Raw genomic sequence first — 17,193 nt, 5'->3', positions numbered from 1 at the left:
GCTCATCCAAATTATTTAATTTCGACATTAATATTGTGACATATTTTAGATGTTATTTTCGACTTTGCATGTTGAATTTGACTTGATTTTGGTTGTGGATGTAGGCTTGAATATTAATTAGGTTGAAATTATGAGATATTAAATTTAGATTTAATAAAATTTATTTTAATTTATCAAATTTTAGGTTATTCGTTATTTTAATTTATCAAATTTTAGGTTTGGTTGATTGTACATGTATTTTTTGGTCCTTAATTCAAAATTTTTGGACCAGGACTTGTAACATGTGGAATATTTGTGTTGGATTATATTTACTAATTTGAGTTACATACACTCACTTTACTCGTGAACTCTATTGAAAAGAAACATAAAATTTCGATGGCAAATTTTCAATTTTCATCACAAAAGTGTTTGCTTCAAACCAAGGGTGTTTTCTGCCACGTGTTTTAGTGACCAAAATTTGAAATTCGTAAGAAAAGTTCACAGAATTGTTATTGGGTAATTAAAAGTTACTAAATGATTTAATGAAAAAAATTTACTTCTTAAGTAAACAAACATCATGTTGGATGGCACCAAATCATAGGATTATAGCTTACCCATAATCTAAATAAATTCAATCCACCTATGTTATAGACAACCTTTATCCAATAAAACAAAAATAATACAAATATTATATAACAAATATACAGTTGAATGACATCCAACTGTGTTTCCAATGTTGTTGATGCTTCACTGTCGTATCTCTTCCCTACCATCCTGTCCTGACTTTCTTTCTACCAAAAAGAAGGGATAAAGTTCAGATTTCCAATCACAGGAAAATATTTCTTCACAATGTACGTCTCTATGATTGAAAAAAGCTAAACAAAAAAACAAAAAATCACAAAATTTTATCATTTTAACGATACTTGCATCAAATATTCCAAGACGAGAAATGACAAAATTTAATACAGGAGTGCGTGACTAACTAAGTACCCTTTAGAGGGAAGTAGGCGAATAAAATACAAGAATAATATACATCGATGGATTGATGTTCCTACCACTTCAGACAATCGAGAACTGGTTTATCTGGAACAGGTATGCACTTGACAAGCCAGCCGATTGGCCAAGATGCAGCTGCAACTCCAATGCATGCACCCCATTGTCCCCAATCCAACCTCTCTGTATCTGCAAATTTCTTCAAAGACTCCACCATAACCACCTGAAGGATAATGGTTATCCCAATGATCCCCAAAAACAACTTGTTCTTATGGATCCCCTCAAATACGTTCTTTTTCTCCAGCTCCCTTGCATTGAATTCATTGAAGACTTGGCATAGAAAGGAAGTGTTGAATATCAGGGTGTCTTTCACCTTCTTATTCACGCCAAATATTGATTCTCCTTTGAATTGTAGGGTCAAGAGTACGACTATCTGATACAGAGCTTGGGCTAATAGATTCCTCCACATGATGTTGGTGATGAGTGGCTCAGCTCGACCCACAGGTGGCTTCTCCATGAGTTCCTTGGTGGGCCGCTCTGTTACGAGAGCCAGAGCACCTAATGTGTCCATGATCAAGTTCATCCATAGTAAGTGGAATGCTGTCAGTGGGACCCGACTAGCTGAAGCTGCTGTTACACAGTTGATTACAAGGGTTGCAACATTCACTGTGAGCTGGAACTGGATGAATTTCTGAATGTTGTTATAAACACACCTTCCCCACCTCAAAACCGTGGCTACAGAAGCAAAATTATCATCCAAGATGATGATATCTGAGCTCTCCTTTGCCACTTCTGTGCCCTGAATCCCCATAGAAAGTCCTATGTCAGCTGCTTTTAATGCTGGTGCATCATTTGTGCCATCACCTGTGACTGCTACAACATGGCCTTTTTGTTTCAAGCACTGTACCATGAGAAGTTTATCAAAGGGAGAGGATCTAGCCATCACACGGATTTTATCAATTTTCTCCATTCTCTCTTCTGGGGTGTACTGCCGGTATACCTCACCTTCTACCACTGCTTCACTGTCCATTTCTTGACCTGGTCTTAATATTCCACATTCCATGGCTATGGCTCTCGCAGTGAAAATATTGTCGCCAGTGATCATTTTAACATTCACTCCAGCATATTGGCAATCCTCCACAGCTTTTCTCACCCCTGGTCTACATGGGTCCTTTATTCCGACCAGTGCTATAAGGGTCAAGCTGTCTTCTTTTAGCTTTTGCAGGCCTTCCCCAATTTCCTGCTCTTCCTTTGGAATTTGTTTATGGGCAAAAGCCATGCAGCGGAGGCTGCTAGCTGCCATGCCTTGAATTGTTTGCTCAAATGTCATCCTTTCACCATCATCCAGATCTTTCATGCTTCCAGAGGCGTCATAGTAACTGGAACACATTGCTAGTATCATCTCTGCCGCTCCCTTCCAGTGCGCGTGGATTGTGTTGTCAGCCTTCTTCCTTATTAAAATACCGCTCATTTTCTTCTCCGAATTGAAAGCTTCAACATGAAGAATGGTGTAATTCTTCTTCATTCTCTCCATGTCCATACCAAGTTCCAGGACAGCCCAAGAAAGTATTGCTTTTTCAGTGGGACTACCAGAGAACTCGAATTTAGATGAGGAAGGCTCCCTGTAAATGCTACCAGTCGTGTTCAAAGCAACTCCATGTCGAATCAATTCGAGAAGATCTGTGGCAATTGAAGAGGCAGCTTCAATAGGTTGTTTGCCAAGCCAAAACTTTGTCACCTTCATCTGGTTCAGAGTGAGGGTACCTGTTTTGTCAGTACAAATGGTGGTGCCGAAGCCCAGGGTCTCACAGGCAGAGAGCTTCCGAACCATAACCTGGTCAGCCATCATTCTTTTCATTGAATAACCAAGAGTGAGTGTGACAGCCAACGGCAAGCCTTCTGGAATGGCAACAACCACAATGGTAATTGCGGCAGCAATGATTCCGACCACAGCATTCACTATGTCACCAGCCTTTGTCTTGCTGGCATTGAACTCTTGATTTCCATTCTCGTCTTTTGTATTCCCTGTGAAGTAGCGAACCAGCAACAATACAAGAACTAGAAAAGCAGCTGCCAGACCAAACTTACCAATTGATGAAGTTAGCTTGTTAAGCCGAGCTTGTAAGGGTGTCTGTTCATTAGCGTCGTGGCTGATTGTGCTCATCATCTCACCCCACGTTGTGTTCATCCCAACAGACGTCACAAGCATTCGAGCATATCCATCAGCCACTTTGGTTCCAGAAAACAAAAATGGATTCAGGCTGGTGTTGACTTCCACATGATCATTCTCCCCTGTCATGCTTGATTCATCCACTTGTAATGAATGCCCATCCAAGAACAATCCATCAGCAGGAACTTGATCTCCAATCTTCAAGCAAACAACATCTCCAACAACAATCTCAAATATAGAGATCTGCTGATGTCGCCCATGCCGGACAACAGCAACCTGTATATTGTTGCTGACCTTTGACAACTTATCAAATTGTCTGTTTTGTTTGAAGTTAATTACAGCAGAGACAGAAATGACTATAAAGATAGCAAGAAATATGCTCCCACCATCATACCACCCTTCCTTCACTCCATGCTCTTTAATCCCAAAACCGAGAGAGAGAGTAGCACAAGCAAGAAGTACGAGAATGGTAAGATCCTTAAATGCTTCCACCACAAAGTGGAGGAAGCTTTTCGTAGGGGGCTTCTGGTATGTGTTTGAACCGAACTCCTCCTTCCTGCGAGCAACATCTTTAACGTCACCATGGATGCCATTTTTGATATCCGCTTTTAGAGCTTCAGCCACACCTTCAACTCCTCTAAGTTCAAGAAGCTGGTCCAAGTTTTTCTCCTTCACTAAAGCAGTGAGGCTTGTTTGATCAATGTCTGAGAAGCCAGAAGAGGGCTTAACATCGAGGACCACAAAAGGAGGAGTATTAAGCAGGAGTTTCCTGCTCTTGTTTTTGTTGTTGGAGAGAGGATCGTTGAGAAGAGAGTGTAGGGCTCTGGAACAATATATAGTAGCAAAAGCCAAGTGCCATCTCTTGCTGGCTTTGCTGAGGGTGCTTGGCACATCGAGGACCACAAAAGGAGGACTATTAAGCAGGAGTTTCCTGCTCTTGTTTTTGTTGTTGGAGAGAGGATCGTTGAGAAGAGAGTGTAGGGCCCTGAAACAATATATAGTAACAAAAGCCAAGTGCCATCTCTTGCTGGGTTTGCTGAGGGTGCTTTGCACATCTAGTGAAGAGCCTATGCTACCTAAGTTGACAGGCAAAATATTGGGCATGATGTTCTCAAAAGACAAAAACGGGTAGCAAGACTGAAAGAAAATTGAAACAAGAGATGAATTTTGTTGTCAAAGCAGCACTAAGGCAAGACGGGACGCTAATCAAGGCAAGAAAAAAAATGAAAAATGGAGCTCTAGTAATGGAGATTGCTTTGTTGTTGAAGAACAATAAAGTGACAACAGCTTGAATGCGTTCATATTTATATAGGCAAAGATTCGACTGCTCTCATACTCTTCTGCAAGATTCGATTAAAATTTTGGTTTGAAATTTCGGTTATCGGGGGACAGACGCGATATTTTATTTCACACCGTATATTTTGGCGTTTTCAACGGAGGGATTTTTAGGGGATTTTTTTCTACCGCGACGCGCCCGAGGGGATTTTTTTTGGGATTTGAACCCAAGCAAAAAGCTTAGGATTGAAGCTTGCTACCACCGGGTCAAGTTTAATATACATGCACAATAAATATTTTAAAGTTCATTCCATAAGGAATAAATAAATAAATTCTAATTATTTTATTTTAAATTTTATTTAATTAATGAATAAAAATATATAAGTCATTATAATAATTTTCTTAACAAATCTTTTTTTTTATATATGATAATTAAATTTAACAAATCATACATATATATCATCATTTATTTTATATTAGTTATTATATCTTAATTAAATAAATTATAGTTTTAATATTAAATGTATCATCATCTATCTCATTAATCCTATTTTAAAAAATTATTATTATTTCACTTTTAAATTTTTTAAATTTATCCTTTTAATTTTGAATGTTTTTATTTTAAAATATTAAAAATATAAATTTATTCAAAAAAATACTCAAATATAAAAATAATGATAATAAAGTTATAATATTTTATAAATTAAAATTAATTTGATATGATAAATAATGAATTATATATTAAAACCAATATATCCATACTTATTAATATTTTTCTCATTAACTATACCTTTGTCGATTATACTTACAAAATATTTTTAATATGTGTATTTTTTTACCAATATATTCATATTTACCGATATTTCAAACGTCCCACTTAATTCTTTTATTGTATTGGTTTATAAGGCATCAAACGTTGGAATGTAATTTGGCAACACCTTCCCAAAAATTAACTCGGGTTCTCATGAGAGGGCCTTGAAATATTTTATTCCCAAGAAAGACAGCGTGAACGCGATTGTATGAAAAAATATTTGAAGAAAATAAATTTGAAAAGATAATTAAAAAAATATTTATTTATTTCTACCTGTCCAAAATTATTATGTTTTTTAAATTACCGTAATCTTGTAAAATATACTAGGATATTTACGTGGACAGGAAAGGGTGCTAGTTATTCCTTATTGGGCTCAAATTCCAACGACTTTTTAAAAGTAATCGTACGAGGATCTGTGTGGAAGGAAAGGGGGGCTAATTATTCCAACCTCCATTTTAAAAGTAAATTTCAACTCTACTTTATAGGGCAACGACGATGAAGGTTTTATCATTAATCCTTTTTTTTTTTTTTATCCACAAATGTCAGGTCAATCTAATCCAAACAATCAGTATACTGTACATGTGAGAAAATGTAAAAAAAAAAAAAAAAAAAAAAAAAAAAAAAACTTATATTTGTAAACAATGTTTTCAAATATATTACAAATAAATAAAAAAGAAAAAAGAAAAACACGTAAAAATCTATTCAGAGTTATATATATTTTTAATAGTTTAATAATGAGAAAATTAAGAAGAAAAAAAAAATGTAAATAGACAAGTGGCAACGGCCAAAGAGTGTTTTTTACCTAAATTTTCATGTGCTTCACATGCATCTATGTTGAGGAAATAAAAAATGCATGAAAATAAAAGCAATTGTATTGAGTTGGTCCACCTTCTAGTCTGAGTCGGAAATGTTATAGTATTTTTCCTTTTTCGGTATCTTTCTTTAAAGCTGGGCAAGTAGCTAGAGCATATAACACAAGAGGGAAGCAAACAAATTAGTCAAGAAAATACCGTCGACTGACCGTATAGTAAGGAAAGAAACCTGTACTTAAGTTTAGAAACAAATGAAAAGTCCATTAGCAGGCACCATTTGCCGACCGAATAAGCGATGGACCAATGAAACTACCTGTGACAGTTGGAAGTGAGCTTTTGGCGCCTGTCTTGGGATCCCCGTAAACGTGTAAACTCGAGTTTTGACCCAAAACAAAAAATATTCATAAAATGAACTTGTTTTCAAAATAATTTTCAATCTAATCTAACGTGTTTTGCCACGTAAACGACCCTGGAGAGATAATTAGAATTATTTAGAAACAAATGAAAAGTCCATTTGTCGACCCACTAAAAAGGAGGGCAAAGCGATGGACCAATGAAATTACCTGTGATCGTTGGAAATGGAAGTTGAATTCTTTAGAATTAAAAGAACATATGGGCCCTCAAAAATCAGCACACGCCGAGCTTTTGGCGCCTGTTTTGGGACCCTCGTAAACGCGTAAACGCCACTTTTCACCCAAAATTTTACATGAAAACTCAAAATAAACTTTTTTCTAAAATAATTTTCAATCTAACGATTTCTTTTCCACACAAACTATCATATCATAAAACCTTAATTGATAGCTATTGTTGATGTCTTGCGTCCCAATGATCCACGTAGCTGCCAAATGGACGCACGCTTTCAACCAAGATTGAGTTCTGGTTCAGTCTTCCCTGTAAAAAGATGTCCAGACACACCCTCCGATGATTTTGTCAGTCATGGCTCAAGAGATTAAGCTATTAGGCTTTTTCAGGGATAGTCAGTTTACCTTCCTCCTTGTGTTAAGGCTCTTTTATATAGTGTCAGAAGCTCTATCTCCCTCTTTAATGGTGGGAAGACTTTTTGGCTCGTCATGATGCCTCTAGGTGATGACAGGGTCATCATCATCCTATAAACGGCTGTCAGAGATCGTGGGAGGCGACTTGCCATCATTTCTGTCATTTCGCTCTGTAGGCGGCGAACGTGGGCTGTGGCAGGCTATCGGAATGACGTAGCAAGGCTTGCTCACTTTAGTTAATGATCCGGACAACATATCCGGATAAGATATGCTATCGTCCGGGTGTGATGTTCGCAAGTGCCCGTGTGCTTCTCCTCGAGGGAATCCGGATAGGGGAGCGCGTCACATGTCCTCTTGGGGAATCCGGATGGAGTTGCTCCGGATAACGATGTGCGCCACGTGTCTTCAGGAGAAAGGGTCCCTACAGCTATGATTTTATTTTTCCATAATGATTAAAAATTATAGTCATCAACCATTACTTTAACTTTAAGTTTAACTTTAAGTTTAAAGTCACGGTATTAACTATGATTTTATATACCACTTACATAAAGCATATAAAAAATTATTAATTAATATAATAATTTATATTATTTGTTTTTTCAAATAGACTTTCATAATTTATTTGTTTCAAATAATTATAATTCATTATATTTTATTTATATTTAAATATAATTAACTAATTATATTTGTAACAAATATATTGCCTATTGTTTTAATAAAATTTTAAAAAATATTTTTATATCAAATTAAAAATATCAATTATTTAATTTAATATATTATTATTTTTAAATAATGAGATAAGTTTATTTAAAATTAAAATAATATAATATTTTTATTTAAAAAAATTAAAGTTAAATATTTCAAATAAACAACATTAATCAAAGTACCGTTTTATGAAATGACAACTTATGTGACACACTAAATTGAGCATTATTTTGAGTTCAAAAGCCCTTTTAAATAATTTTTACTGCTGTCGGGTTTGAACCTAGGCCAAAAGGCTTGGCATGGGATGAATAGCAACCACCACCTGGGCTGAATCACCCTTATTACATGCATACAAAAGTTATCTTAAAAACCATTATTAAAAAAGCATTTTAATAAATTAATTAATTCTACATATTTTATTTTAAATTTTATTTAATTGATTACTAAAAGTATTAAAAAACATCGTTTATATGATAATTAAATATTAAAAATCATATATAATTTTGAATGTTTTTATTTTAAAATATAAATTTATTCAAAATTTGCTAAAATATAAAAAAATAAAAATGAAGTTTTAATATTTTATATATAAATTAAAATTAATTTGTTAAGATAAACTATTAATATAATTTTAAATTATTTAAATAAATTAATATTAATAGAAAAAATTGTCACCATAGATTTGTAATAAAATTTTAGAAATTAAATTTTAAATGAAATATTTTATATAAATCAATTTAATTTTTTATTTAAAATGTAATAAAACATGTTTTAATAAAAGTATTTTTTAAATTTTGAAATAAATAAATATAAATATATTAAAGGAATTTAAACTAATTTGTTTATAAAAAATTGATAAATATTTTTTTAATTATACTTATCTCAATTACACTTATAAAATAACTTTAATATATATTTTTTTACTTATTTTATTATTTATTTTTTTAGCTTTTTAAGCATTTTCATGAATTTTAAACCATTTCTATTTAATCAATATTTTTATCAAAATATTCACCGATATATCTCCGTAAAATCCAAGTACTAAGATATCCGTATTTATCGATATTTCAAACCTTGGTCATCACCAACCATATCCTTGGTTTAAATTTCCTACTAGAGCATGAAATAGAGTACATTTAACCATCCCAACCATACGAGAGAATTAAGAAGGCAATTTCTAAGAAGAAATGAACAAATAAATTTTGAAAATCACTGTAACTGCAAGAGTATGAGGCGCCTGAATATGAAGCGTTTGAGTATTAGGCTTGGGATGTCTATACACAGCCAAACAGCTAGTTGACATGAACCAAGACAATACTTTTGGCCAGTGTTTTAAAAGGCTAACCTCAAGGTGAGGCTATGCAAATTAGCATTGAGGTTATAACCTCACTATAGGGTAATTGAGGCTTAAGTTTCAACCTATTGAGTCTTACAATCTTAAGCTATAGCCTTGAGGCTATTGAGGCTTAGGCCTCAAATATTCAAAAGGTTTTGATTGGTTTAAGACCCCTATGGGCTTTTTGTATATATTTTATAAGAGATTTAGGCCTCAATATTCAATGGTTTTGATGAGTTTTGTGAGGTTTTGATATAGATTTAGAACTTTTGTCTTGAGTCCAAGAGTAAGGTTAAACCTTTTACAAAGTAAGAGCTTAGTTGACTACCATTAACATTTCAATTGAAGAGGAATAAAAGCTATCAAGAAAAAGAAATAAAAGAATTGTTCGCCACTATTTGTAATGACTAAGTTCTTTATCTTGTTTCATAAGCAAGTGCTAAAGAGATGACACACCAAAGCACACAAGACATATACAATGAACGCTAAAGGGCACAATAAAAAAAAAAAAGGAAACAAAAAGCAACCTCTTCTCTTAATGGGAACCAACCAATCTACAAAATCATTAACAAATTAAAAAATAGAGTCTCTAATGTACAACTTTACCAACAAAAACAAATTTCAAAGAAAAGAGCTTTTCAAAGCTTGATCCAATTGCTTCTCATTGTCAAATGCCTTTTAATTCCTTTCTTTCCATACAATCTAAAAGGTGCACAATTGAGCCACTCTCTAAACATTCTTGCATCATTTACCCACAAAGCATTCATGCCACCTTAATAGAGTTTAACTATAGAAGCTTGCACCCTAAGAACTCCAAATTGAGCAAAAAGCAACTGCCAAAGGACCCTTACCTTGGCACAATGAAGAGAGATATGATACGTGGATTCTTCCCTGACTTACAAAGAAAACATCTATTGACAAGAGACCACCCTCCTTTATGAAGCTACTATAGGGTCAACACCTTTCCCCAACTAGCCTCCCAAGTGAAAAAACGAACTTTACAAGACACCCATGAATTCTAAATTACACTCGTTGGAAAAGGAATGGATTCTCAAGGTTCCAAGGCAACATATACAACTTAATTGAAAAGTTATTTTTTTCTTAAGTTCATCCACACCACCTTGTCTTTTGCCTCACTATTTACTATTATTCCTTGCAACCTTGAAAATAATTCCTCGACATATCCAAATCCCAATCATTTAAAAATCTATGGAAACAAAGGTTCTAATGATCCCTCTTTCCTATCTGATTTTGTAAATAAACTACCTAAGCCTCGTTTGAAATGGCTAAAGCATATAAAGGAAGGAAACACAGAAAGGTGCATTCCTACGCTATTTATCCTTCCAAAACTTTCACCCTCCACCCTCATCCCACTACAAAGGAAGATCTATTAAGAAGTTGTTCCAATCCTTCGTGATAGATTTCTAAAGGTTGATCCCATACCCATCTCTCACTCTACAAAACTGTCAACCTCCCTCTTCCTCCCCATATTCTATTAATGACTTGATTCCAAAATGCTCCTCTTTCAATTATATATCATTAATTCCATTTGCACTAAATCACTTTATTCAACAAAGAAATACGTCTAATGGCAACAACCCTTGCCCTTTACTCTTCTTTGTGCACACTATAGCTACTTCCATAAGATGCATCTTTTCTCTAATGCCTCACCTCCTCAAAGGAAATTCCTTTAAATTTTCTCTAACCACAATTTTCCTTACAATACTAAATAAATATAAAAAGTATATGGGAAGGCTAGATAATGTGCACTTAAACAACAAGTGGGACACCTCCTCCCCCTTACCGTAACTCCCGTAAGGCAACGAGCCCTTTTGCCTCAAACTGCAAGAGCTTTAAAAGAAACTAGATAAAGTACAATAACAATCACAAAAAACCTTGTAGAAGATATACATCATTTAATCCATCTTACCCATTTCCAGTCAAAATTCATATTTTCAATAAATGAGATCAAGAAATTCTAATTGACGTGATTGTATGCCTTTTCGATATCTAACTTATGCAAGACTTTGCAAACATTGCTTTTCAACATATAGTCTACGACCTCATTTTCTATTATCACTGCACCAAGAATTTGTCTACTCTTTACAAACGCATCCTGGGAATTGAAGCTCACCTTGCCCACCACCTTCTTTAGTCTCTTTGCTAAAATTGTCAATAGGACTTTATAAAAATTGTCACTAGGCTAATAGGCCTGAAGTCTATTAGATCCTCCACAACCCCTTTATGTAGGATTAAAACCAGAATCATAGCATTGAGACTTTCTCAAACCTCTCTCCGTCATAAAACTCTTTGAAAAATCTCATCACCTTATCCTTCACAAAATCTCAATTAAATTGTCAAAAAGCCATGGAGAACCCATCTAGACTTACAACCTTATCCCCATTTAACTCCGACAAAGCATTAAACACCTCTAAGAACAAATCCTCATACTTTTTTGTCCTACCCCTCTAAAACTTAAAAATCTAGACCATTGCTAGGCCTCCACTCTTTTGGATTAAAGAACAAAATGTGGTAGGCCTTTGCCCTCCTTTCCTTTATCTTATTCTCCTTAAAGAACCAAGCCCCATTAATTTTAATTCTTGCCATACAATTCCTTCTTCTATAAGTATTAGTCATTTTATGGAAGAACTAAGTATTTTTGTCCCCCTTTCTAAGCCATATCCTTTTAGATTTCAACTCCACCAAGTTTCTTCAAAAAGAGCCCACTTACTCTATTCCCTCTCTAATTGTCCTTCTCACCTCATTCTCCTTGTGAGAAGGGCCACCTTCCCTCTCTTTCAAATCCCAAAATGTTATCTCACTGAAGTTCATCTCCTTCCATACGGAGACATTACCAAACACCTCTTTATTCCAAATTTCCAAATCGGATTTCAATGCCTTCAGTTTTGCAGCCACGATGAAGCTATAAGAACCTCTAAAGTTGTAACCCATCCACCACCATTGATAAAGATCTTTGAAATCCTCCACCTTCAGTCACATATTTTCGAATCTAAAGGAGATAGTGTCATTTCTTAGTTGTAATGGTTGAGTTCTTATATAATCATTATTTTACTACTAATAAATAAATGAAAAGAGTCCTATAACTGATCGATGAAGAACAAGAAGAATGGATAGACATTACCATTGATAAGGAGGATAATAGAGTAATTAGATGTGTTCATGATTCCTAGGAGGATTTGAAATATAATAATGATGCTAGTAGTGCTAAAGATTGTTTGTTAAAGCCATGAAACAAAATTGGATTTTAGAATAGAACAAAAGAAACTAAATTAGAAAATATTGATAATGACAAACAATTATTCTGGTTATCACAAATTGTATGATTTTCTTATTATTCAATTTTTTTTATTATTCAATGTTCATGTGATTTATTTTTCCACTTTCTTTCCTTTCAACTTATTAGTTTTTTTTTCCATTTTTTTATATTTTTCTTTCCTTTCCTTTTCTTTTTCATCACTTATTTATTTAAGTTGAGGGCTCATGCCTTGTTGTGCCTCAAGGTTTATGGCTCACCTCATTCGAGCAAAAAGCCTCAAGTTTGTCATTAGCCTTTCAAAACATTGCTTTGGCAGCAAAGGAAAGAAGGATGCCAAAAAAATCCTGGTTTTTGGCATTTCAAGCAAGAAAAATGGACCTCGTGAAAACTAGATCGTGCCCAGACTTTTTACAAGTCCCTCAGCAGCCCCTAAAGGTATCTGACAAGTACCCGAAAGTGAATATATGTACATGTCATGCCTAGACCAAGTGTAAAGTGTGACAAATGGTCATACTATGTAAGACATCTTTCATGCTAAGAAGCTATCCACTGGCTGAATGATATGATTTTGCTAAATGAACCAAGTTGATACAAAAGGTATGAACACTTCGAAATAGAGAATGGAACTCAGCATACATGGACTTCCTGGACAATAATTACGTCTCTTGCTATCATTAAGGAACTCTTATAGCAGAGATGTGGTCATCAATATGATGGAGCATTGACATTAGCAACAAGAACATAACAATAAGTGACACAAAATCCTAGACCAGTTAATTAGCTATAGAATGGCTCGTATATCTTCTTTGTTAAGTGAGAATAATGAGCAAACACTCATAAATGGCATAACATGTAAGCAGTCATAGATTATTTAGGAGGCCAAACCATAGATAATGTCATGCATTATAAAGAAAACTTAAACAGTAAACAATATGAAAAATAAGTTTTTTTTATAATGCCCATGGAATCAATTTTTCTTGTTTGGAGGATGCTAAGTCTCACCAAAGCCTGAGTTAAAATTAGGACTGAAAATATCAGTTCGGTCAAATTCTCTCATATGGAGTCTTCTTTAGCAAAGGTGTTGGGTCAAAGTTTTGAATTTAGCTGAAACAAGACTAAATAGCAAAGCCAGAAACAAACCCAAAATATTAGGCCCAGGAAATTTGAAACTTACCATATAAAACCAATCAAAGATCCAAAACGCCAAAACAAATATTGAAACATTTTTACACCAAAATCTCCCATCTTCTACCCACATTTTTAAAACTAGCTAACATTTTAAGGAACCCAGGCCCATGCTTCAAGATTAACAACCCTAACTTTAATTCCGCATGCAAAAACAACCAGATTGCCATGGAGAAACATCAGAACATAAATTAAAAGAGTTTGTTTGATTAGAATATGGGATTGCATCAAAATCAATAAGAAAATTGGAAAAAGAGACACATTCAATAAATTCAAAAGACACTTGGAATATAAATTAAAATTTATGAAATTATGGAAGATATTTCTTAAAGCAACACTTTTAATATAAATTCAATTTTTTTGGAATTGCAAAAGGTGTTTTTCAAATTCAAGAGATACTTATAATACAAATTAACATTTGTGAAATTGTGGAAGGTTTCTCTTGGAAAGATACCTTTAGTATATATAAGCTTTTATGGAATTGTAGAAGGTGTCTCCTTAAAAAACATGTTTAATATAAATCCAATTGTTTTGGAATTGTAGAAGGTGTCTCTTGAAGAGACACCTTCAACATAATATCAAATTCAAGAGACACTTGTAATATAAATTAAAATTTATAAAATTATGCAATGTGTCTTTTCAAAAGACATATTTAGTATAAATTTAATTTTTTTAATTATAAAATGTGTCTCTTGAATAGACACCTTTAGTTTAAATTCAATTGTTTTAAGCATATATCATGAATTTGAAAATTGTAGAAAGTGTATCTTCAAAATACACCTTCGATGTGGCAAAAAGTGTTGTAAATCTATCAATATTTTTTGAACTACCATTTTTTTAAAATTATTTTTTAAAGTTGTTGTAGAATTTAAAACCCTTCGCCTCAATTCGTAATATTCGTATTAAGAAGTCCTCGAGATGCCTAGAACCTCCCATGCTTTGTGGTTAAAATATAATAATAATTATTATAATTATTATTATTAAAGACTAATATGTTTATCTTAATTTTTTTAATTTAACTTTGACTATTTTTCTTTTTTTGAAATTCTTTTATTTTTAGAATTTAATTAAATAACAATTGTACAAGACATAAAAATTTGTAAATCATGAATTTATATATATATGTTTTTTTTCATTTTCTTTATTTAATTATTTTCCATATCAAATTACTAGAAAAATTATTTACACACCTACATAAATTTCAAATATAAATTTTTTCAGGACAATTATCCTATATATAGAAGACATTTTCACATTTTTATTAAAATGGGAAAAGGATTTGGATCTAGTCCACTTGCATGCTAAAAAAATCAAACAATTTATAATATAATTCAAAGCAAAAAATAAAAAGAATTAGTACTTTATAATGAATTAGTACTAAATAAAAAATAAAAATGCGGTCCAATCCAAAAAAAAAAAAAATGAAAGTAGTAGATAGGAAGTGAAGAGACCGTGAAAGCTAGAAGGGGAAGAACTAAAAAACCAGTAATGAAGAGAATGAAAAAAAGTAGAGGAAGGACCGAAAGATGAAGAAAACTATACATATGGATGCAATTATAAATGTTATATGATAAGTGAGTGAAATTTTTAGAAAACCAAATAATTGAAAATTGATAGAATTTAATTTGGCTATAAATAATCAATTCAAAAGATTGAGTGGAATGTACTTGAAATCGAAGTAGACTCAATTAGTAGATGGAACTTGTTGGTTTATTTATATTTATATTCATTTTAGGTCTATTGCGCTTTGGATATTTTTTTGGGCCAGATGGGTAGGTTGTGATAGGTTGTTGGTTTTAATTTTTGGGCTTGGATGGAGTCTACAAGGGGCTTTGGATTGGGCCATCCTTTAATGGATTGTTTACATAAACAAGGGTAGTTTTGAGATTATTTAGTTGAGTAAGGGTATTAGGGAGAATTTATTTTTAAACAAACATCTCACAGCAACTTAGTACTTTTCTTGGGAACATCATTGAAACACTTGTCTACTAAGATGGGGAGCATAAACTCTTCCATTTTAATTAAGTCACCATCTTCCAAATTCAACAAACTTTAATACTTGGTGGTACACTAAATTTTGGGAAGGCCTTCAATTCAAATTCCTCAGAGGTTTTTCATATTCAAAGTAGTCAGAATTGACTGAAGGAAAATCCACTAACACACATTTGATCAACTTATTCAATAAAAGGATATGTTCCTCCCTGTTTGCCTTCTTCAAAGCAACAACTACAATGGCAATTCTGCCTTTCTTTGAAGTGTAGTAAACTCTTCCATGAGAGTCTATCTACATAAAGTCAATGAAATTTAGACTCAGCAATTACTTCAAAAATTAAAGTTTAAGCTAATGAGCTTTTATTACGTACACATATTTAGTACTTAATTATCAACATAATTTTTTAAAATGTTTTGGTAAACTCGTTAATAAATTCAATATAAAGTATATTCGATTTGAAATTTATTTTTGGAGTGAGCAATTTTATAAAAAATATAATTATGTACAATAAAGAAATAATCAATTTTAATCTATAAATTTACAGTATTAATGAGTTTATTATCTAAGTTTCAAATTATTTTAAAAAAATATTATACTCGTTAATAAATCCAGCGCATTAAATTTTATTTAATTTGAAGTTCATTTGCCTAATGAAAAAAAAACCTGGAAAATAATGATTCTGCATTGAAGAGAAGCAATAGAGTCGATCAAATTTTTTTCCATAAATTTCTAGTATTAGTTGAATCATTTTTTGAGTTTTAAGTTATTTTAAAAAATTACTATACTCGTTGATAAATCCATCACATTAAGTATTGCTTAATTTAAAGTTTATTTGCCCAATGAAAAAAAATCGTAAAATTATAATATATGTAAAAAAGAAACTAACTAAGTCAATTAAAATAAATTTTAATCTATAATTTTCTAATGTTATTGAGTTTCACGACTGTTTAGTACTAATTAAATCAATTTCAATATTTTTTAAATTAAAAGTTTTTATGAATCAAGTATAATTTGATTTAAAATTTATCTACGCAATGAAAAATTTTAGAAAAGTGAAAAGAAATTCAAAAAAGCAAATAAAATTTAAAGGAAAATCATATTTAAAGATTTTTGGCATGTGTATTAGATTGTGACATTTATTTATTTATTTTTAATTTATTTGTGTTTTTATTTTGTTTTTAAAAATTAGTCAAAATAATTTGTACTTAATTTTTAAAAATTATTTTATATATTATTTTATTTTAAAAATTAGATAACAACAGTTAAGTAATATTATAAATTTTTTTCTTTCAAAAAAAAATTATTTTTTAATCACACGATAATACAGACTCTAAAATTTATTTATAGTCATATGCTTTAACCAACCAATCACACAAAGGAAATATCCCAACAATTTTGGTTGAGGAAAATATCCCGACTTTCGACATTTTCGTGGCTACTTCCACCTTTCGAATAATAGACTTGCAGAGTGTCTTCCAGGATATATGAAGGAATTGATTCAATTCTTCTTTGGAGATGGAATCATAACCTCTTTTCCCATACGTAACCCCCGGGAAGGCCCAGAGAAGACCAAGGCAGGGCCACGGATTCCATCAATTCCTTTGTTCCATTTTTCACTTTATTCTGGATTTGGTCTCGGCACAGTGGCACACCATCCTAAAG

At 32.6% G+C, this 17,193-nt stretch overlaps 1 protein-coding gene across 1 annotated transcript; it reads right to left on the bottom strand.

Moving 5' to 3' along the window:
- Nucleotides 1–860: 860 nt before the first annotated feature.
- Nucleotides 861–12,028, bottom strand: LOC117914485 (putative calcium-transporting ATPase 13, plasma membrane-type). The gene is made up of 2 exons (XM_034829829.1): nucleotides 11,837–12,028; nucleotides 861–4,279 (listed from the first exon to the last, which is right to left on the bottom strand). Exons 1-2 carry the CDS (start codon nucleotides 12,026–12,028, stop codon nucleotides 1,031–1,033), a joined length of 3,441 nt encoding a protein of 1,146 aa, XP_034685720.1. The 3' UTR covers nucleotides 861–1,030.
- Between the last annotated feature and the right edge of the window lie 5,165 nt (nucleotides 12,029–17,193).

This window comes from Vitis riparia, chromosome 5, assembly GCF_004353265.1.
Source record: "Vitis riparia cultivar Riparia Gloire de Montpellier isolate 1030 chromosome 5, EGFV_Vit.rip_1.0, whole genome shotgun sequence".
Classification (NCBI taxonomy): domain Eukaryota; kingdom Viridiplantae; phylum Streptophyta; class Magnoliopsida; order Vitales; family Vitaceae; genus Vitis; species Vitis riparia.
Note: the sequence above shows the minus strand (reverse complement) of the source record. Positions and strands in the feature narration are given on the sequence as shown.

Excerpts from the sequence above, each read along its gene's own strand:
- LOC117914485 (XM_034829829.1), bottom strand. The coding sequence starts at position 12,028 with ATGGGTTACAACTTTAGAGGTTCTTATAGCTTCATCGTGGCTGCAAAA. Across the intron at positions 4,280-11,836 it reads CTTCTCACAAGGAGAATGAG|TCTTGCTACCCGTTTTTGTC; the intron begins GTGAGAAGGACA and ends ATTTTCTTTCAG.